A 22,691-nucleotide genomic window follows, 5' to 3' on the forward strand; every position below is an offset into this window, starting at 1 on the left:
TCAGCCAAGCATTCATAATGAGGCAATATGGAGAAACAGATGTCTTGCCATCTGTTTATGCGAATACAGTCTCAAGATGGCCTCATTATGAATGCTTGGTTGAGCTACAAGATTCACTAATGGAATCAGCATCACGGGTATGTTTACATAGATTTGCTTTATGAAGTTATAAAAAGTTATTGTTTCTTTGATTTGTTTTTTTTCAATATGTCTATTATTTTAACAAGATTATGAGATATTAAGTGAGGTAAAGCTTCTTTTACTGATGCTTCGAATGCCTCTGTCTGATTGATATTTTTCTAAGGCTGCAAAAGCAGCATTTTGTATCAAGGAGATTTTTGAACGGGTGTTTATTTTATTTTTTAAATTACCACTTTTTTTATATGGCACATTGGTTCTGTTGATAGTGCTTACTGATGCGTAGGCATAGAAGGTGAAAGGGGACAAGGAACGGTCATGGGGTTATGGAGGAGACCTAGAGAATATGAGGGTCATGGAGGGGGCATGGGGGTATGAGGGGACATGGATGGGCATGAAAGGGCATGGGGATGTGAGGGGGCATAGAGTGGTGTTGGAAGGGAATGTGGTGTGAGGACTAGAGGAACTAACTGGCGTTCATACAACTGGACCAAAATCCCAGTGAAGCAATGTGGGCCTTCTACCCAGTGAGTCACAGCACTTGGCTGCCTCAGTTGTCTTCTTTGAACAGCTTCCAGAGGCAGTGAGTCCAACTCTATCCAGTCCCCACCCCCATGAGATGAAAATGCAGTAGAGCGGCCTCTTTAAAGGGACAGAACTGCCCAATTCAACCTTTCTCAAGGACAGTCCAACCCGGGTGTTCTGACCAATACTTGTCCATTAGTATTATTGCTAAAATTGAGCATTCCTGTCATGATCATATTGCTTTTTGTGAATACCAGCTGTGAACAAAGCTGCCCGCCACATTTCCGACATTGTAAATAGTGGCTATAATGCAAAAATACTTCATTGGCTGTACCTCACATCAGGATATCCTGGGAAAATGAATGGGGCTTTATAAATTGAACTGCCAGCACACCAAAGTTACAAATCGTGAGAGTAAAAGTTAGTTTAACTTCAAGCATACATTATACAGTCGAGTCAAATACATCTCAAGTAGCGATTTGCAAAGAGCTCAATTTGGAGTATTGTTTGGAATGGATGTGACACTTGGCCCTCACAGAGAGAGGCATCCAACTTCTAAAAAATTTGTTCTCGGGCATCGCTGGCTGGGCCAGTATTTATTCCCATCGCTAATTGCCCTTGTGAAGGTGATGGCAGGCTGCCTTCTTGAACCGCTGCAGTCCATGTATCGTTGGAACACTCCGTGCTCTTAGGGAGGCAGTTCCAAGATTTTGATACAGCAACAGCGATATATTTCCAAGTCAGGGTGGTGTGTGAATTGGAGGAAGCTTGTAGGTAGTGGGGTTCCCATACATCTTCTGCCCTTTTCCTGCTAGATGGCAGTGCTCACAGGTTGGTAGGTGCTGTTGAAGGAGCCTTGGTCAGTTTACTTAGCTCTGCCTATCTCACACTGCTTATGTCGTTTGGCATGTCCTGTGTCGGAGCTTCACCAGGTTGACACCACATTTTTAGATATGCCTAGTGCTGCTTCTGACATGCCCTCCTAAACTCTTCATTGAACTAGGGTTGATCCCCAGACTTGATGGTATAGGTAGAGTGGGGAATATGCCGGGCCATGAAATTACAGCTTGTGGTTGAATATGGTTCTGCTCCTGCTGGTGGCCCACAGCGCCTCATGGCTGACATTTTGAGTTGCTGGACCTATCGAAGTCTACCCCACTTAGCATGGTGGCAGTGCTGCAACACAACAAAGGATACCTCAATGAGAAGGCAGGACTTTGTCTCCACAAGTAGTGTGTGGTGGTCACTAATACTGTCCTGGACACGTGCATCTGTGACAAATAGATTGGTGTGGAAGAGGTCAAGGAAGTTTTTTCCACTTCTCAGTTCCCTCACCACCTGCCAAAGACCACGTCAAGCAATTATATCCTTTAGGACTCGGCCAGCTGGGGCTATAATGGTGCTACCAAGTCACTGTTGCTGACGGACGTTGAATTTACCCACCCAAAAGTTCATTCTCTCCCCTTGTCACTCACAGTGCTTCTCTCAAGTGGTGGGGTTCACTTGTAGGAGCACTGACTCATCAGAGACGTAATGGAGGCTCCAGCAGCACGGTGACGCAGTGGTTAACACTGCTGCCTCACGGTGCCGAGGTCCCAGGTTCAATCCCAGCTCTGGGTCACTGTCCGTGTGGCGTTTGCACATTCTCCCCGTGTCTGCGTGGGTTTCGCCCCCACAACCCAAAGATGTGCAGGGTAGGTGGATTGGCCACGCTAAATTGCCCCTTAATTGGAAAAAATTAATTGGGTACTTTAAATTTAAAATAAGAAAGAGTCGTCATGGAGGGAAGATTACATGGTGGAAACAAAATCAATTCTGGGTGGTTGTGGTAGTCACCACTGTTGTATATATCACATACGAGATGTAATACAGTAAGGCCCCTGCACTACAGGTACGGGGGTAGATCCCTGCCTGCTGGCTCCGCCCAGTAGGCGGAGTATAAATGTGTGTGCTCACCGAGCTGCAGCCATTTCGGCAGCAGCTGCAGGAGGCTACACATCTCTGCTTAATAAAGCCTCGATTACTCTACTCTCGTCTCGTCGTAATTGATAGTGCATCAATTTATTAAGCAGAGATTTTACAATGATGGACCTCTGCATCAAGCCAGATTGCCTGCAGCTGCACACTCAAACAGACAATACCAAGTCGGCCTTCACCCATTGGCTAGCTTGCTTTGAAGCCTACATCGGATCTACGACAGAACCACCCACAGAGGCACAGAAACTCCAGATCCGGTATACACGGCTGAGCTCCGATATCTTCCCATCATCTGGGACACGCCTACCTACGCTGAGGCCATGGCGCTGCTGAAAGAGAACTACACCCAGCAGATCAACAAACTGTACACCAGGCACCTCCTGTCCACGCGGCATCAACTCCCCGGTGAATCTGTGGAAGATTTCTGGCATGCCCTGCACGCCCTGGCGAGGGACTGCGATTGCCAGGCTGTTTCGGCCGTTGAACATTCCAAACTCCTAATCAGGCACGCTACCGTTACGAGCTTAGGGTCAGTGTACAACCGCCAGTGCCTCTGAGAAGGAGCTACCCTCAACCTCGCCGCGACCAAGAAACTCGCAATCTCACTAACGGTCGCCTCCTGTAATGTACAAGCGTACGGCCCTGACCGCACGGCGCCCCCCTCCTGGACATCGTGGACCCCACTAGCGAACACCCCATAGTGGACCCCACCAGCGACCGCCCCCAGCCAACCCCAAGCCTCTGCCGTGCGGCAGCCAGCCAACCCCGGGGGACCAAAGTGCTACTTCTGCGGACAGACAAAGCACCCCCGACAGCGCTGCCCGGACCGGAGCGCACTCTGCAAGGCCTGCGGGAAGAAAGGACATTTCGCTTCTGTGTGCCAGGCCCGCCCGATCGCTACTGTAAACAGGCCCATTGTTCCTGCACCCCCCACATGCGACCCATGGGCGCCGCCATTTTCGCCCCCGAAACCCATGTGCGGTCCGTGGGCGCCGCCATCTTCCTCACCTCAGAACACGTGCGACCCGTGGGTGCCGCCATCTTGCTTGCCACAGGACACATTCGGCCCGTGGGCGCCGCCATCTTCCCTCCATCAGGCCTCGTGCGGCCCGTGGGCACCGCCATCTTTAATGCCGCCCGCCATGTGCGCCCCGTGTACGCCGCTATCTTCCCCGCCTCAGGACACCTGCTCGTCGGGCACCTCATCACATGCAACCGCCACCAACCAGCCAGGGGCCATCCAACACCAGCTACAGCTCGCCTCCATCACGATCGACCAATCCCGGCCGCACAACCTCGCAACCGCGTTGATGACGGTAAAGGTTGATGGGTACAAGACATTATGCCTTCTTGACACCGAGAGCATAGAGAGCTTCATCCACCCCGATACGGTAAGGTGCAGTACACCCCATCACACAGCGAATCTCCCTGGCCTCCGGATCCCACTCCGTGGAGATCCGGGGTTGCTGCATCGCCATCCTCACCATCCAGGGCATAGAGTTCAGCGACTTCCGGCTCTACGTCCTCCCCAACCTCTGCGCTGCCTTGCTACTTGACCTGGACTTCCAGTGCAACCTCCAATGTGTCACTCTGAAATTTGGCGGGCCCCTACCACTCCTTACTGTCTGCGGTCTCACGACCCTTAAGGTCGACCCGCCTTCTCTGTTTGTAAACCTCACCCCGGATTGCAAACCCATCGCCACCAGGAGCAGACGGTACAGCTCCCAGGACAGGGCCTTCATCAGGTCTGAGGTCCAGCGGCTGCTGCGGGAAGGCATCATCGAGGCCAGCAACAGCCCCTGGAGAGCCCAAGTGGTAGTTGTGAAAACTGGGGAGAAAAACAGGATGGTTGTTGACTACAGTCAGACCATCAATCGTTACACGCAGCTCGACGCGTATCCTCTACCACGCATATCTGATATGGTCAATCAGATTGCACAGTACCGGGTCTTCTCGACAGTGGACCTGAAATCTGCCTACCATCAGCTCCCCATTCGCAAGGTGGACCGCCCGTACACTGCGTTTGAAGCGGACAGCTGCCTTTACCACTTAGGGTTCCCTTCGGCGTCACTAATGGGGTCTCAGTCTTCCAACGGGAGATGGACCAAATGGTTGACCGGTAGGGACTGTGCGCTTCCTTCCCATACCTGGATAATGTAACCATCTGCGGCCATGACCAGCAGGACCACAACGCTAACCTTTCCAAATTCCTCCACACCGCCAAACTGCTGAACCTTATGTATAACAAGGAGAAGTGCGTGTTCAGCACCAACCACTTAGCCATCCTCGGCTATTTGGTGTAAAATGGAGTTCCATGGCCCGACCCCGATCGCATGCACGCCTCTCATGGAACTCCCCCTCCCCCACTGCCCCAAAGCCCTCAAACGATGCCTTGGGTTCTTCTCATACTACACCCAGTGGGTCCCTAACTATGCGGTCAAGGCCCGCCCACTCATTCACTCCACCATTTTCCCCCAGACAGCCGAGGCTCACCAGGCCTTCAGCCGTATCAAGGCCGACATCGCCACGGCCACGATGCATGCAGTCGATGAGACGCTCCCCTTCCAAGTCAAGAGCGATGCATCAGACGTTGCTCTGGCCGACACCCTCAACCAGGCAGGCAGGCCTGTGGCATTCTTTTCACGCACTCTCCATGCCTCCGAAATTCGGCACTCCTCCGTTGAGAAGGAGGACCAAGCCATCACGGAAGCTGTGGGGCATTGGAGGCATTACACGGCCGGCAGGAGATTCACTCTCCTCACTGACCAACGGTCGGTTGCCTTTATGTTTAACATCACACAAGGGGCAAGATCAAAAGTGATAAAACCTTGAGGTGGAGGATCGAGCTCTCCACCTACAATTACGAAATGTTGTATTGCCCCGGTAAGCTCAATGAGCCCCCCCGATGCCCTATCCCGAGTTACATGTGCCAGCGCACAAGTGGACCGACTCCGGACCCTACACGACGCTCTCTGTCACCCAGGGGTCACCTGGTTCTTTCACTTCATAAAGGCCCACAATCCGCCCTACTCCATTGAGGAGGTTAGGGCTATCAGCAGAGACGGCCAGGTCTGCGCCGAGTACAAATCGCACTTCTACAGGCCAGACTGTGAGCATCTAGTGAAGGCCTCCCGTCCCTTTGAACGCCTCAGCGTGGGTTTCAAAGGGCCGCTTCCCTCCACTGACCGAAACACGTACTTCCTTAATGTGTTCGATGAAGACTCCACATTCCACTTCGCCGTCCCATGCCCCGAGATGACGTCTGCTGCAGTCATCAAAGCCCTCAACACCATCTTCGCCCTGTTCGGTTTCCCCGCCTACGTCCACAGCGACCGGGGACCTTCCTTTATGAGTGATGAGCTGCGTCAGTACTTGCTCAGCAAGGGCATTGCCTCGAGCAGGACGACCAGCTACAACCCCCGGGAAAACGGGCAGGTGGAGCTGGACAATGGGATGGTCTGGAAGGCCGTCAAGCTGGCCCTACAGTCCAAACATCTCCCGGTCTCCCGCTGGCAGGAGGTCTTCCCGACACCCTTCACTCCATCCAATCGCTACTTTGCACTGCGACTAATGCAACCCCCCATGAACGTCTCCTTACCTTCCCCAGGAAGTCCACCTCGGGGGTTTCATTCCCAACATGGCTGGCAGCTCCAGGACTTGTTCTCCTCCGCAAGCACGTGCGGCTCCAGAAGGCGGACCCGTTGTTCGAGAGGGTACAGCTACTCCATGTGAACCCGCAATATGCCATGGCGTACCCCGACGGCCGCCAAGACACAGTCTCCCTCAGGGACGTGGCACCAGCTGCCCACCCCCCCCCCCCTGCACCAGCGCCACCCTTCCTTCCCCCAGCGCACCTCACCACAGCCCCCAATCCAGGACGATCCATCTTCCCCTCGGTCCCACCCGGGGATGAAGATGAGGTCTACACACTCCCGGAGTCACTGGCAACCAAGCCGATGCCTGCATCCGGGAGTGCGGCGCTCACAACGGAGGATCAAGGCACCCAATCGGCTGAATTTGTGAACTTTCCCCAAAATGTTAACCTTAAAATGCATGTAAATAGTTTGTCGTCCACCCCCCCCGGTACGGTAAGGCTCCTGTACTATAGGTACGGGGATAGATACCTGCCTGCTGGCTCTGCCCAGTAGGCGGAGTATAAATGTGTGTGCTCCCCGAGCTGCAGGAGGCTATACATCTCTGCTTAATAAAGCCTCGGTTACACTCTACTCTCATTTCGTTGTAATTGATAGTGCATCAGTGGCTTAAAAATTGAAGGAAGGTATTGGAAAATGAACAAACTGGCACTAAGTAGGGAGACAATGAGAAAATTACAATGAACCAAGGGCCTTCAGTTGGCACACACATGATGATGGTTATATAGTAAAGTTATGTCTGTAAAGTTTCACAAATGATACTACAGGTAGAATATTCATGTACGTGGAGTTGTTGAGCTTACGAGATGATGTAGCTGATGTTTTGTTAGAACAGGTACTCCATTGACTGTAACCTTGGCCTTGTTTACGGGCTCAAGTACCACTTTGTCATCACAAACAGTAAGCAAGGCATGCTTGTCCAGAATCCTAAAAATTCAAGGCAAACCCAGTCAGTGGTGAGCATTTTCAAATGTTCCATTTTAATGCGGTTTACTTCATTAATCGATCATATTCAAATTTTCCTTATGCATGTATGCACTTTACTTTTCAGAGTTGGCATCACAGCCCTGGCAATATGGAGAAGGAGCAAAATACCAGAAGGCCATTCTCTGCTATTCACTTTTATGGGCAGCACGGTGGTACAGTGGTTAGCACTGGTGCTTCACAGCGCCAGGGTCCCAGGCTTGATTCCCGGCTTGGGTTGATGTCTGTGTGGAGTCTACACGTTCTCCCAGTGTCTGCGTGGGTTTCCTCCGGATGCTCCGGTTTCCTCCCACAAGTCCCGAAAGACGTGCTTGTTAGGTGAATTGGACATTCTGAATTCTCCCTCTGTGTACCCAAACAGTCGCCGGAGTGTGGCGACTAGGGGATTTTCACAGTAACTTGATTGCGGTGTTAATGCAAGCCTACCTGTGACAATAATAAAGATTATTATTATTACTAGGTTATGTCACCATTTGCTGCACTCCGGTCATCTTGTAACAGTCGAGCTCTAAACGAATGTTGGAAGTCTATGAAAGTGTGTATTGTGGGGACAGAGGCACAAAATAAAAAGTGGAAAGATTAATAAGCAAATGACAAAACGATCCATTGCAAATCAAATGTTCCAGTTACCTAATAATTTACTTTGATGTTCAGGCAGCTTTGAAGGGGATTTACCACTGGGCAACCACAGTGCTTAATGTCTGTTGCCCAAACAAATCAGTCTCCTTCCTTATAATGTAGTTAGGAACTCGATTGAAATTTCAATGGGCATCTTGGCAACATGTGCGTGGTGCGGGTTCTGGCCATGTGTACTGGGATTGAGCACCCTGGCTGCCGCTGATCACTCAGAAAGAGGCCTGGGGCTCACCTGCTAGGCATCACCTTTCCACTTGAAAAAAAATGAAAATCGCTTATTGTCACGAGTAGGCTTCAATGAAGTTACTGTGAAAAGCCCCTAGTCGCCACATTCCGGCACCTGTCCGGGGAGGCTGGTACGGGAATCGAACCGTGCTGCTGGCCTGCTTGGTCTGCTTTAAAAGCCAGCGATTTAGCCTTGTGAGCTAAACCAGCCCCTCAACTTCTCAGGACCTACCAGCTGTTATCACTCGCATTCCAACTGGTCAACGTTCCTAGTGGTCCAAAACAGGCAAGCCACCTCGTGGAGCCTACTTGGCATCCACAGTGTGCCAGCCTGACTCAATATGACAACTATCTCTTAACCAAATGGGTAGACGACTCTGAGCCCAATAGGAAAAAAAAAACATTTTGGACCAGCATCCTTATTTCCCAGTTTTTATTGGTGTTCCATTTTAAGATATACAAGACCAGTTCAGACCAGGCCATTTTTTAAAACTGTAGTTTTTCCTTTGTTTGCTTTACAGTAAATTTTGTTTGGGGGCGGCACAGTAGCACATTGGTTAGCCCTATGCTTCACAGCTCCAGGGTCCCAGGTTCGATTGGGTCACTGTCTGTGCGGAGTCTGCACGTTCTCCCTGTGTCTGCGTGGGTTTCCTCCGCGTGCTCCGGTTTCCTCCCACAGTCCAAAGATGTGCAGGTTAGGTGGATTGATCACGAATTGACTTTAGTGTCCAAAAAGGGTAGGAGGGGTTACTGGGTTACGGGGATAGGATGGAGGTGTGGGCTTAAGTAGGGTGCTCTTTCCAATGGCCGGTGCAGACTCGATGGGCTGAATGCCCTCCTCCTGCACTGTAAATTCTATGATTCTATGATTCCTTCTGGCAAGTGTGCTCCACCAGCTAAAATTTCGGAACAAGAATTTCAATAGGCAACAGAACTGTACTAAACTTAAATTTTCCCCATTACGCATGTCAACAATGGGGGATAACTCATCCCCTAGGTTTCACTTACCCCAGTCCTTTCAAAACAATGTCCTGCTCTAAACAAACGTTTCGTCCAATTGCAGAAATTCCTGAAATATTTAAATAAAGTTTTTGGCTTCACCACCCAGTAGCCATAATCGTAGAACACTAACTCATTCTAGCTACCTGCCTGGCACACAGCAAGAAGTCAGTTTATTCGATTGCAAATGAGAGTCAGGACCTCGCTAAGTGCTGTTAGCCACAGGGAGCGCATGCAGAAATCTCTCTGAATGCCGAGTGAGTGCTGTATAAGGTTATAATCGTGTGATTCTGTTCTCTTTGTTTTAACTCCTTCATGCATGAAGCAGTTGTGAGTGTTTCAAAACAGCATTAAATACTTCAGCAGTCAGATTAAAACAGATTGGGTCCCTTCACACTATGACAAGCTTGTTTCTCTGCCTTAGCAGCAATACCCCATTATAAATGCATAAGGTGATTAAAAGTCTTAAACTGATCAGTGTTACTCTCGCACCACTAGTCATACATAACGGAGATGTTCTCAAAGCTTTTCCCTACCATGATGAATAAAGTGTCGAACCACCCCTGACAATTGGGGATCTTCATTAACATTCAGGAAATATGGAAACTCTGACACCATTTTCTCGTCCTAAAAAATAAAAATGATTGGTTACGGTTCCATTCTCTAATTTCTTTTTGCATTAAAGGGCAAACCTCATTGCTGTTTCAACGGGAGATTCGCTCGAAATCAATATTCACAGATGTAACGAGATCTTAATTGCTCGTACTTAATGTTTTTAAATTGCTTTGCATGGCTTTGTCTTTCCGCAGCCAGAATAACCTGCACACGTAGGCATTAGACCCGGTGGAAAGCGATTCAACATTTATTTAATTTTCGTGCTACATTGGACTTGAAGAATTTTTAAACAGATCAATTCTGTTTCACTTCATGAGCTGTAAATTCTTATGCCTGTGCTCTTTTGAAAATAACATGCAAATGAAAGATGGAAACGCCATATGAAATGAGCTGTAAACTCCCAAGAAAGAAAAGAGATAAAGCTCTGAATGCATCTAAAGAGGATAGTCGCGGAACCTTCCATGTAATACTGCTGTAGTGAATTACCGCAAGATTTGCTTAAAATATCTGTATAATACACAATAAGATACATACACAAATGATTACCTTTGTAATACTGCTGTATTGCTGCTCCCATTCTTTTTTTGCTTCTTCTAGCCTCTGTTGCCATGATTTCTGCATCTCTTTCAACTGCTGTTCGTTGTCTACAATTAGTCTTTTAAGCACCTCTGAATTGAATGATACATGTTATTTTTCCAATTGGGAGTTTCAGGTTAAGATCACAAGCCTCACAAGCTGAATGCTACAACTAAGGCTCTACTTTTATAGATTTTCACACATGTGGCATCACATCTGCAAAGAATTGAAGTTATTTTAGAAATTAAAGAAATGCCTGGAGATGATGGTTCAATGAACTTAGGAAAGTCAGAATCTGAAGAGGTGTTAATCCGGGAAATACAGAGTCATAGAATCGTACAGTGCAGAAAAGGCCTTTCTGCGCCGGTCAAAAACAACCACCTAACCGTTGTATTTTTAAAAAATTTCCAATTAAAGGGCACTTTAGTGTGGCCAATCCATCTACCATGCACATCTTTTGGTTGTAGCAGTGAGACCCACCCAGGTACGAGGAGAATTTAAAAAAAAAAAAATTTAGAGTACCCAATTATTTTTTTTTCCAATTCAGGGGCAATTTAGCATGGTCAATTCACTCACCCTGCACATCTTAGGGTTGTGGGGGAGAGACCCATGCAGACACAGGGAGAATATGCAAACTCCACACGGGCAGTGACCCAGGGCCGGGATCGAACCCGGGTCCCCGGCGGTGTGAGGCAGCAGTGCTAACCACTACACCACCCTGCCGGCCACAGCTAACCATTCTAATCCCATTTTTCTGCACGTGGCCCATAGCCTTGTATACCCTGGGACATCTAACTAGTTCTTAAATGTTATGAGGGTCGCTGGTATATGAACTGGAAATAAATGACTAATGCAGTATAAAGTATTGTTCCCGATTATTTTTTAAAAATAAATTTAGAGTAACCAATTCATTTTTTCCAATTAAGGGGCAATTTTGCAAGGCCAATCCACTGACAGGGAGAATGTGCAAACTCCACACGGACAGTGACCCAGAGCCAGGATCGAAGCTGGGACCTCGGCGTCGTGAGGCAACCGTGCTAACCACTTGTGCTACCACGCTGCCCTTTGTTCGCGATTATACGGTGGCATGTTGGCACAATGGTTAGCAGTGCTGCCTCACAGCTGCCGGGTCCCAGGTTCAATCTCACAGCTGCCGGGTCCCAGGTTCAATTCTGGCCTCGGGTGACTGTCTTGTGGAGTTTTCACTTTCTCCCCGTGTCTCCGTGGGTTTCCTCCGGGTGCTCTGGTTTCCTCCCACAGTCCAAAGATGTGCAGGTTAGGTGGATTGGCCATGAGAAATTGCCCTTAGTGTCCAAAATTTTTTAGATGGGGTTACTGGGTTACAGGGATAGGTGGAGGTGAGAGCTTAGGTAGGGCGATCTTTCCCTGGGCCAGTGCAGACTCGATGGGCCGAATGGCCTCCTTCTGTACAGTAAATTCTATGATTCTATGAATATTATTGAAAACATCCTTCATCCAGCAGTAATTAACCTCAAATTAATGTTGGTATGCAGTGAATAAGGGCAAAAATGTCATAGACTCCAAAATAAGCGCAGGATCAGAATGCACAATGAAACGCACATCCATTCCTTCGATCAAGGTAGCACACAGGCTTCATGTTGCCCACTCATTTAAATAACTGGAGCATGCAGTCAGTGCTAACCATGCTGTTGAGTGGCTATATGCCTGAACAATGCGTACAAAATTGTGAAAGGCTTACTCAAACTGTTAAAGCTGGTGGGATTTATGATTGGAGCATGTGTTAGAAGTCATTCTAGATATGTTTTTGACATGGGACAGACACACAATAATGATACAACATCCCAGAAAGCTGACTCCAAGATTTTCCAGTGTTAAAGTGGAGGCCTCAGTGCAGGAGGTGGTGAAGAGCAGAGATGCCATCTATCCATCTGATAAGAATGAATTAAATGTATTCTGCTCTCTTTTCCTGCGGAACCTTAGTGAGCTCCTTATACAACTGTGGACAGTGAACAGGGAGATATTGGAAATGTTGCTAGTTCCAGCCCGGGAGGAGCTAGATGCCAAAACGCTTCATGCAAACCTAGACACATAGAACATAGCACATAGAAAAATACGGCACAGAACAGGCCCTTCGGCCCACGATGTTGTGCCGAACCTTTGTCCTAGATTAAGAACAAATTAATCTACACCCCATCATTCTACCGTAATCCATGTACCTATCCAATAGCCGCTTGAAGGTCCCTAATGTTTCCGACTCAACTACTTCCACAGGCAGTGCATTCCATGCCCCAACTACTCTCTGGGTAAAGAACCTACCTCTGACATCCCCCCTATATCTTCCACCATTCACCTTAAATTTATGTCCCCTTGTAATGGTTTGTTCCACCTGGGGAAAATGTCTCTGACTGTCTACTTCTGTACCTTCACAGTCACTGGCAAAGCTACCCTCGTCCTTTCTTAAGGTTGCAGATCTGCCTACATCAAGTACCAAGTTTTTGTAGAGAACTCCTTAATGAAGTGAAGACATCACCATTCTGCTCCTCAGTGAAGTAGGTGAACTATTCTATGAAAATTCTGAGTGGACTTGGCTTCTCCCTTGGAGCCCTTGTCCCCAACCTTCACCTCCTCCCGCTTCAAGCAATTTGTCCTCCTCTGTGTCGCCTGTGCTGATTTTCCCTGCCGCCATCTTGCAAGCCAATGGGAAATATCTCTGGGAGCAGGTGACGTGAAGTCAGAACCAAGGCCGTTCACCACACAACACACCACTGCTTGTAAACTTTAGCAACTTCAACTACCGGTACAAACCAGTACAACTACTAACTGACACAATTAACTCAGTAATAACCAGTAGAAAGCAATCAGCAAAATGTGAAAACAATTGAGAAGCCCTTTAAATAGCACTGCCGGAGACCCCACTGCCAAACTCACATTCAGTTGTGCAAGGTTTAGAGACTGTGCTAGCTGGAGTGATTATCTTTTTAAACAGTCAGTGGAGTAAGTGACCTGAAATACCTACGCCAGTCCTGGTGTACGTCCGCTGACGTCTTAGGATGGTCTATGAAGGGGGCAGCACGGTGATGCAGTGGTTAGCACTGGGACTACGGCGCTGAGGACCCGGGTTCGAATCCCGCCTCTGGATCACTGTCCGTGTGGAGTTTGCACATTCTCCCTGTGTCTGCATGGGTTTCACCCCCACAACCCAAAGATGTGCAGGTTCGGTGGATTGGCCACGCTAAATTGCCCCTTAATTGGAAAAAAAATAATTGGGTACTCTAAATTTTTTTTTAAATTGGATAGTCTGTCAAAATAGAATCTTGGCTGAGATCAAACAGGGGAATGATCCTAATGGAATATGGCTTTGGAAGTGGTGGGGTGGCAGGGACACACAATATTGAGAGTTTGTGGACCCAAATCTTCCAACGTTCAAAGTAAACGAGCCACAGTTCGATGAATTACCAGAAAGAAAACACCCAAAGCATGTATTTTATCACCGTCACACATCACTGAAATGAAACAGTGCAGATTAGACCATTTGAGTATTGAATGTCTTCAGCACTCTTCAACGTCTGCAGGAAGCCCAGTGTCAATCACACTGCTGTAGGTTAAAGTATTATCAGAATCTGAATCACATCATCAGACCTTGACTTTTAAATCTCGCACGCTGTTCGAATAACGCCTGTTAGATTAGCACAGGGTTCAAGTGTAGATTGCCAAGCTGCCTATGTGTTAATACCTTGCATGCCCATTCCCATGGGGTTAAGATTTTGCATGTAAAGCAGAGGAGCAGCACTTTACGAACTCTGCTTTGCTGGTGCTCTTGTTTGCTATTTGGCTCGGGGTTACACATTGAAGGCTATTTCCCATATTTTATTGTAGCACCTTGCATGTTTCATTGACAATTTAGTTTTGTTTCAGCCCCATCTGCCTTGCGTTCAATTAAGGAATCTACAAATGCATCGATCCAATAAAATATTTAAAATATATTTATGTGGGAGTTAAATACATTGATATATACATGTGTGTCGCCTAATGCAAATGTTCAGATACAAAAGAACTAATAGAATTTCAGACATTACCTGCAAAATAGGGCTGTATGACCAGCAGTATAATACCACCCAACCTAGCTCAATATTGAAACTGTCCACAGTGTGATGTCCTAATGTTGATTAATTAAATTGGCTTGAAATCTAGCCAAGATTATGTTTGTCCTGGCATAGTGTGAAGTACAGGTTTGGCTCAGTGGTGCACTCTTAATCAGGGGGCTTTGGATCCAAGTCCCTCCCCAAACACTTGGGCACACAATCTTGGCGACATTCTAGGGCCTGAGGGAATATTACATTTCCATGTTGTAGATGAAATGTAAACCGAGGCACCTTTCCATTGGATGTAATCCCAAATTATTATTTTAGGAGGTTCAGTGGAGTCGGGAGTCTTGTGGCGCAGTGGGTCGCATCCTTGTCACCGGGTTAGAAACCGTGAGTTCAAATCCCACTCTGACCATTCATAACACAGCCAAGCAGGTTGGGTATCAACTTCTATGTCCTTCCAATATGCCTATGGCAGGTAGTAAGGTTGGGACAGTCTCCTGGTTAGCCAGAACCTGCAGCAAACCACTGCAATACCTTGGCAAACATACCATGGACCAACAAATGGAAATCCATGGTCGCCAATTTTAGCATATAGAACATAGAACATTACAGCGCAGTACAGGCCCTTCGGCCCACGATGTTGCACCGTCCTGTGAAACCCTTCTAAAGTCCCTCTACACTATTCCCTTATCATCCATATGCCTATCCAATGACCATTTGAATTCGTTTAGTGTTGGCGAGTCCACTACTGTTGCAGGCAGGGCATTCCACGCCCTTACTACTCTCTGAGTAAAGAACCTACCTCTGACATCTGTCCTATATCTATCTCCCCTCAATTTAAAGCTATGTCCCCTCGTGCTGGACATCACCATCCGAGGAAAAAGGCTCTCGATGTCCACCCTATCTAATCCTCTGATCATCTTGTATGCCTCAATTAAATCCCCTCTTAACCTTCTTCTCTCTAACGAAAACAGCCTCAAGTCCTTCAGCCTTTCCTCATATGATCTACCCTCCATACCAGGCAACATTCTTGTAAATCTCCTCTGTACCCTATCCAATGCTTCCACATCCTTCCTATAATGTGGCGACCACAACTGCACACAATACTCCAAATGCAGCCGCACCAGAGTTTTGTACAACTGCAACATGACCTCATGGCTCCGAAACTCAATTCCTCTACCAATAAAAGCTAACACACCGTACGCCTTCTTAACAACCCTCTCAACCTGGGTGGCAACTTTCAGGGATCTATGGACATGGACAACGAGATTTCTCTGCTCGTCCACACTACCAAGAATCTTACCATTAGCCCATGTGGTGCCTGAAGAGAGGGAAATGATGGAATTGGACTGATCAACATTACAGATTGTTTCATAATTTGGGGAGGGGGGTGAGTAATAATATTCACAAATTTTAGGGCGGGATTCTCCGACCCCCCGCCGGGTCGGAGAATCCCCAGGGGGTGGCGTGAATCCCGCCCCGCCGCTCCGACACCAGCTGCTGTATTCTCTGGCACCGGTTTCCGGGTGGGGGCAAGGATCACGACGGTCAGGGGCCATTGGCAGCGGCTCCCTGGCAATTCTCCGGGCCCCGATGGGCCGAGCGGTCGTCGGTTTCTGACCAGTCCCACCGGCGTGCATTGGACATGGTCCCACATTGCGGGACCTGGCAGGTGGCTGGTGCGGTCCTCGGGGGGGGGGCGCTGGGGGATCCGACCACGGGGGGGTGGGGGGGGGGGTGGGGTTTAGTGGCCTGGTCTGCGATCGGGGCCCACTGATCTGCGGGCGGCCTGTGCCGTGGGGGCATTTCTTCGTTCCACGCTGGCCCCTGTAGGGCTTCGCCATGGCCGGCGTGGGGAAGACATTCCCCCTGTGTATGCGCCAGAATTCGCCGGCCGGTCTGTGCATACGCTGAACCACGCCGGCGGTTCTGCGCATGCGCTAACTCGCAAAGTCCCTTTGGCGCCTGCTGGCGTGGCGCCAACTCCTCCGGCGCCGGCCTAGCCCCTGGAAGTCCGGAGAATTCACGCCGGTGTGCGGAGTGGATCGGGCCATTTTTTACGGCGCCATCGGGCCAACGCACCGATTTGGGAGAATCCCGCTTCCCATTTCCCAAAGTTAAAACAGTGAGTACACTTCAAAAATATTTAATTGGCTGTGAACAGCTTTGGGGCATCCTGAGGTTGTGAAAGGTGCTATTTAAATGCAACATATTTCATTTATACACCTTATACACTTTCAGGAGAAAGGAATAACGAAGCAATGTATACAAATCTTAAGTGAAATAGATGATAAATGGCATTTCATATCAGATATGCAACAGTTAAGCAAATATAATATGTGAGGAGCATTCAGTAGTGATACCAAAAGAGAAAATGCTGGAAAATCTCTGCAGGTCTGGCAGTGTCTGTAAGGAGAGAAAAGAGCTAACGTTTCAAGTCTAGATGACCCTTTGTCAAAGCTAAAAGGCATAGAAAGTGGGAGATATTTATACTGTAGCGTAAGGGATTATTCTGTCCGGGGTTAGCAATCTCTTCCCTTGGTTTCTGTGGCTCAGACTCATCTTTCATTCCCTCACCCTACGATATAAATATCTCCCACTTTCTCTGCCTTTTAGCTTTGACAAAGGGTCATCTGGACTTGAAATGTTAGCTCTTTCCTCTCCTTACAGATGCTTTCAGCTCTGCTGAGATTTTCCAGCACTTTCTCTTTTGGATTCGGATTCCAGCATCCACAGTAATTTGCTTTTATTCAGTAGCGATAAGCCCATCTTGGCAATCATGTGGTTAATTAATCCTAAACTAAGTTCTGAATGGCGGATGTTCTTTTACTTCAATTGTTGATGAGCATCATGCTGAACTGACAAAATGAATGACAGTAATTTAGAATTGCAGTGCAAGGGCAGTAGAAAATACCTACACATTCTTTATTCAGCCCACTAGGTATCACGACATTTACTTATTTACGACTACTTACCATTTCACTGGAATATCTGATGCTACAATATTGTGTTTTCAATAAACTTTCAAATATATCCACAGTAGGAGTCCACCCAATGTGCAGCAAAGTAATAAACCAACCTTGCTCATCAACGTGGATATCTCCTGCTTTCTCCGGGTTGGCAATTCTCGCCTGCAACCTGGTATTATCCTCTTTCAGATCTATGAGAAGTTGTTCGGTTAGGCTTTCATTAATCACTGCTCTGTTCTGGATGTTCTTAGCTCTATAAAGACAAAAAAATGCGCATGATGTGTGTGCCATTAGGCACGCCCATGTATTATTATAATGCATAACTATTATATTGCGCAACATCAGGTCTTCATTCAGCAGGTAATATTGTTGCACAGAAGGTGGGCTCAGGAAAGGATGTTGTGATGTTACTTGTACCATTCTTATTAGGAACTCAATGTGGGTAAATATAGAAATCTAAGGGCTGGAATTCTCCATTTGGAAGACTTAGAGCGGGATTCTTCGTCCAGAGACGCCGGATTCGCGAATTGTGATCGGGGAGGAGAATCGGGCATCAGCCAAAAATCGAGGTCGGAGTCAGGCGCCGAACGGAACGCCATGCTAGCCTCAATAACGGCGTGAATGCGGCCCACACTGCGCGATGGCTTGGGCATGCAAAATATACAGTGCTTGCAGTAACATCTCATTAACAGCCCGACACAGTAGTCTCCGTTCTCCCACAATGCTTCGCCTCTGCCAGGCGGAAGTGACGACGACGCGGTTCACCTGTGGTATTTAAAATGGAGAAACAGGCACCATGGCTTCTGAGGGATAGAGAGAGGAGGTAGGTAATGTCCCCAAAAGCGCAATGGTGACCTGATTGTTGTACCATTGTCCGGGGGGGGCATCTGCCAGGACCAAGGGACCTTTTAAGCCATGGGGTCCTTCCAGGTACCGGGTGGGGACCTGTCTGGGATCTTCCAGACCTCTGTGCACAGTAGCATCAATGGAGGCCCTGTATGCCCATGCAGCACAATACGTCAATCTGAATACGACCCAACCCACCAGTTACCGGGCAGTGGGATTCGCTGTCATTGCTAGGATGCTTCAGGTCCAGGGGGTGATCGATGGGATGCATGTCTCCCTACAAGCACTGCCGCATGAGGGGGTGCCCTTCACAAGCTGAAAGAGATTCCACTCTCTCAATGTACAGTCGGAGTGTGACCACCAGCTGCGCATCATGCACATTTGCGCCCAGTGTCGAGGCAGCGTGCATGACGCTATCATCCTGGAACAATTGATGATGCCCGACACCCTCAAGGGGCTCTCCCGTGTGAAGGGTTGGCTCCTGGGTGACAGGGATTATCCGCTGCAGTCTTGGCTGTTGATGCTTATCCGGAGGCCTCAGACCAACCCAGAGGCCCGATATAACTGCGCCCATGCAGTGACCAGGAGCATCATCGAGCGGTGCATTAGCATGTTGAAGGTGCAGTTCAGGTGACTCGACTGCACTGGAGGGGTCTGATGTGTTAGGCAGGTTGGTTCAATGTTGACTGCAACTGGATGCAGGGAAGCTAGAAACAGACGTCGGACACAGGAGATGATCCAACACTGTTTTATTTAACTAGTGGACTGCTGTACATGTTCAGCTGTGGGTTGACACTCTACTAATCCAACTGATGACCTCTTACTGGCTTGACCAGACTTACAAGCTACCGCATGGTGATAGTGCTGACTAGCTTGTGCACTCTGACTGTCTCAGTACCTGGGTCCAGAGAGAGGGAGAGTCTTAATGCCCTGTGGGCTTTATAGTGGTGGTGTCCTGTCTGGTGATTGGTTGTTCTGTGTTGTGTGTTCATTGGTCAACCTGTGTGTCAATCACTGCCTGACTGCATCTTCTTATATACATGAGTGGATATTATGACAGGGTCCTCCAGTGCAGCCATAGGAGGGTGCACCACATTGTGATGGCTTGCTGCGTCCTCCAAAACATCGCGTAGAGTCGCATGACACGCTGGAGGAGGAGGATGAATGCCAGGCTTCGTCCGACGTGGAGGATCAAGATGGGCAGGGCATCCACAGGGGGCTGCACAGCGTGTGCATCAGGGTTGCTGTGTAAGGACAATATAATCGTCTCCAGGCTCAACGACTAGGTGGCCAGGCTACCGGCAGTCCAGCCGTCCCATCCCACCCCACATAACACCACCCCCCACATGGCCACTGACCCCCCTCCCTTGTCCCCCTTCCTGCACTCCACCAGTGCCCCTCAACCCCCTGCACCTACACCCCCCCCCTCTTTGCTTCCCAGCTGCTTCATTACAGGGTGCTGGTTCTGGATTGTCAGTATCACTGGATCTGGTCCATGTGATGGAGGATGATGACAACACGTTCCGCGATGAGCTCTGGTGCTCCATTTTGTTTGACTAGGTTTGATAGCAGTGATGAGAAGTTGGTGTGGTACCCAGGCTGGTGCCCCGGGATGTTACGGGGTTGCAGCTTGGAGCAGGGGTCACCAGCAGGTCCCACCTTGTCGACAGGTGAGTTTTAGGGTTGCGGCTGGGACCGCAGATAGACCCGCCATATCGCCAGGTGACCCTGCAAGAGACCAGACAGGCACATGGTTTGATCGTGGGTAGGCGTGGTGTGGGGGTGAGGGGTGGCACAACAGCATGGTGGCTAGCACTATTGCTTCACAGCGCCAGGGTCCCACGTTTGATTCCCGGCTTGGGTCACTGTCTGTGCGGAGTCTGCACGTTCTCCCTGTGTCTGCGTGGGTTTCCTCCGGGTGCTCCGGTTTCTTCCCACAAGTCCCGAGAGACCAGCTGTAAAGTAATTCGGCCATTCTGAATTCCACCCTCTGTGTACCCAGACAGATGCCGGAATGTGGCGACTAGGGGCTTTTCACAGTAACTTCATTGAAGTGTTAATGTAAGCCTACTTGTTCCAATAAAGATTGTCAAAAATTATTATGCCATTGGGGGCTGACTTGGATCTCCACTGCCGATCTTCATCTCTGTGACTGCCCGCTCTTCAACCCCACTGACCAGGTCCATCGTCCTCTGCTCTGTGACGGTGAGGAGCTGGAAGTCCGACAGGCCCTCTCCGGTTTTCTCCCACACGCTGTGGTTGTGGGCCACTTTCTCCTGAGGGGACAGATAACACACAGTGTGAGGCACCCGGACTCGAGCAGGGGGTCTGCGGCCAGTGGCCTGTGTGTGCAGGACCCCCGGCCATGGCGGGCGGTAGGAATGTTGGCATACGGTGCAGGATGGTGAGCGCGCGGACTGTCGGAGGGTGGGGTTTGATCGCCCTCTAGGGAGGTGGGGAGCTACAAGTGTGTGGGACAGGGGTTGGCGCCAGTGGTACAGTGATGGTGCTGTCATCCTGGCTGGCATACTCACCCTGCGTTGCCTACCGGTCCTGGCAGTGGGGCCCATGGCCCTCATGGCCTCTGCCACCTGCACCCAGGCCCAGTTGTTGTCAGTAGGTAGCAGCCTCCTTCCCAAGGGTGTACAACCTCTCCTCCACGGCATCCAGCAATATCACCAGCTCTGCAATGGCAAACCTCGGTGCCATTCTTCAGGGTGGCTAGAATGAGTGTTGTGGGGAGTGGAGCGCTTATACGCTGCTACAGCATTTCAGGCTCTTGAGTGCCAATCCCGGCCCCAGCGGATCACATGCCAGCATGTATTGGAATGGCACTGGTTCCACAAAGTACCGGTGCTGGCCCATTAGCATGCCCTGAATAGCTCCAGGATCGGCGGCGCCACTGGGACTGTGGAACACCCGCGGTTTAGTCCCGGTGTCAGTCTTTGGTGTCTGAAATGGAGAATCACGTCCTGAGTGTTCCTGCCGGGACTGGATAGCGTGTGATTCACATTTCCATTGGGGTCGCTATTCGGTAAACGAGTCAGGACATGCAAATGGACAAGCACACTGCCGGCACGAATTGATAGCAATTCCCAGCCCGACGGAATTCGAGCCAAACAGCCTGACAGCTGGAGCTGCTTTTAACCACTCCAGTTACCACATGCATTGCAGCCACGATGAAGGCTCATAGAAGACATTCCCCCCCTCCTCCCCGGACCAAGTTTGGGAGTCCAAGATGGGCCCACAGGTCCATGCCAGTGAGGAGAGGCCGCAATCTCAACCCCACCCTCCTGAACAGCACCGGGGAGGAGGTGGCAAATGCAGTCTGCACTGCCAGCTTTACCAGGACGAGACGGTGATCCCGTGGAGTGGGGGTCACTGGTTAGACCTCTGCCATGAAAGGGGCAGAGAACCTGGGAGGGATCCAAAGGCTGCAGTGCAGTTATCGGCTGGTTGGGGTGAGCTCTGCTAATTTCCTGCTTCCTCTGCAATGGGGCAGTGACTCTGAGGGAAGCCAACACCTAGTGAGCCTTGGCCATGCCTATCCTCTTGATGATGCAGGTGGGGTATGATGGTGTCCAGACGGGCGGCTCCCAGATGACCAGAGCCTCTCTGAGCATTCACAGGACACAGTGAACACTCAGAGTTTCCAGGGGTCTGTCAGTAGCACCAGAGGCTTGCATTTACAACACACACTGCAGCAATGGCGGTTTGAGCCAGGTCACCCCCATCCCAATGGGGACACCCTGAGTCCACGGACTGCACACCCAGTCGCTCCCCGCTACTGCCCCCGGGTCAACCCCGAGCAAGCCCGGCAATTTTTTTAGGCTTTTTCAGAGTTTGTTTAACCTTCCGCTCCCATTCCGCAGCCATGGCGCCCATTCCACGCTCGTAAATACTTGCACTAATTTGTGCCTGCGAGGCGACCACCTCAGAGGGGCGGAGCATCGTGGGGAGTGGGGGGGTGGGGGGGGGGGGGGGGGGGCAGTTGGAGCATGAAGTGTCCAACCCGCCAATGATATTAAAATCCGTGCAAATTACAATTTTGCAAGGATCCACTGGCATGGGGCACAAACTTTGATATCGCTCCCAGCGAGGGATTGGAGCATGATGTCGGAGAATCCAGCCCAAGGTCTTTGTGGTTTTAACAAATCATGCAATCAATAAAAGTCTAATATATTTCAGTGTTTCTTTGCACCACCATACATAATTGCCTGACTTCCCCCTATTATCCCAGTTAGGCAAACAGGGGGGAACATGGGCTGCATCCGAGATTTGGGCATTGAAATCTAGCCATTGTTATGTCACATACTTAATGTGTGTGTTAGTGAGAGTTACTTTCCAAATGGGAAAGATGAGCATTGGTGTTCAGCATCTTGAGGGATGGTTCTCATCCCTGCTGAACATTATGTCACCCCTGGTTAGCAGATTAGAGTGGTTGTCACCTCAAGTACTGGAGAATCCAATCACCCAAA

The 22,691-nt window shown here is 49.4% G+C and overlaps 1 protein-coding gene across 1 annotated transcript in view; it reads right to left on the reverse strand.

Annotated features, from left to right (window-relative positions):
• LOC119962245 (kinesin-like protein KIF28P) overlaps positions 1–22,691 on the reverse strand; it is a 125,020-nt gene that overhangs the window by 48,745 nt on the left and 53,584 nt on the right. Inside the window, exons 10-14 of the mRNA XM_038790235.1 lie at positions 17,478–17,620; positions 10,299–10,420; positions 9,674–9,764; positions 9,147–9,207; positions 7,097–7,220 (exon numbers count right to left, since the gene is read on the reverse strand). Coding sequence (XP_038646163.1) covers positions 7,097–7,220; positions 9,147–9,207; positions 9,674–9,764; positions 10,299–10,420; positions 17,478–17,620 — 541 coding nt within the window. The remainder of the gene's footprint in view (positions 1–7,096; positions 7,221–9,146; positions 9,208–9,673; positions 9,765–10,298; positions 10,421–17,477; positions 17,621–22,691) is intronic.

This window comes from Scyliorhinus canicula, chromosome 2, assembly GCF_902713615.1.
Source record: "Scyliorhinus canicula chromosome 2, sScyCan1.1, whole genome shotgun sequence".
Classification (NCBI taxonomy): Eukaryota; Metazoa; Chordata; class Chondrichthyes; order Carcharhiniformes; family Scyliorhinidae; genus Scyliorhinus; species Scyliorhinus canicula.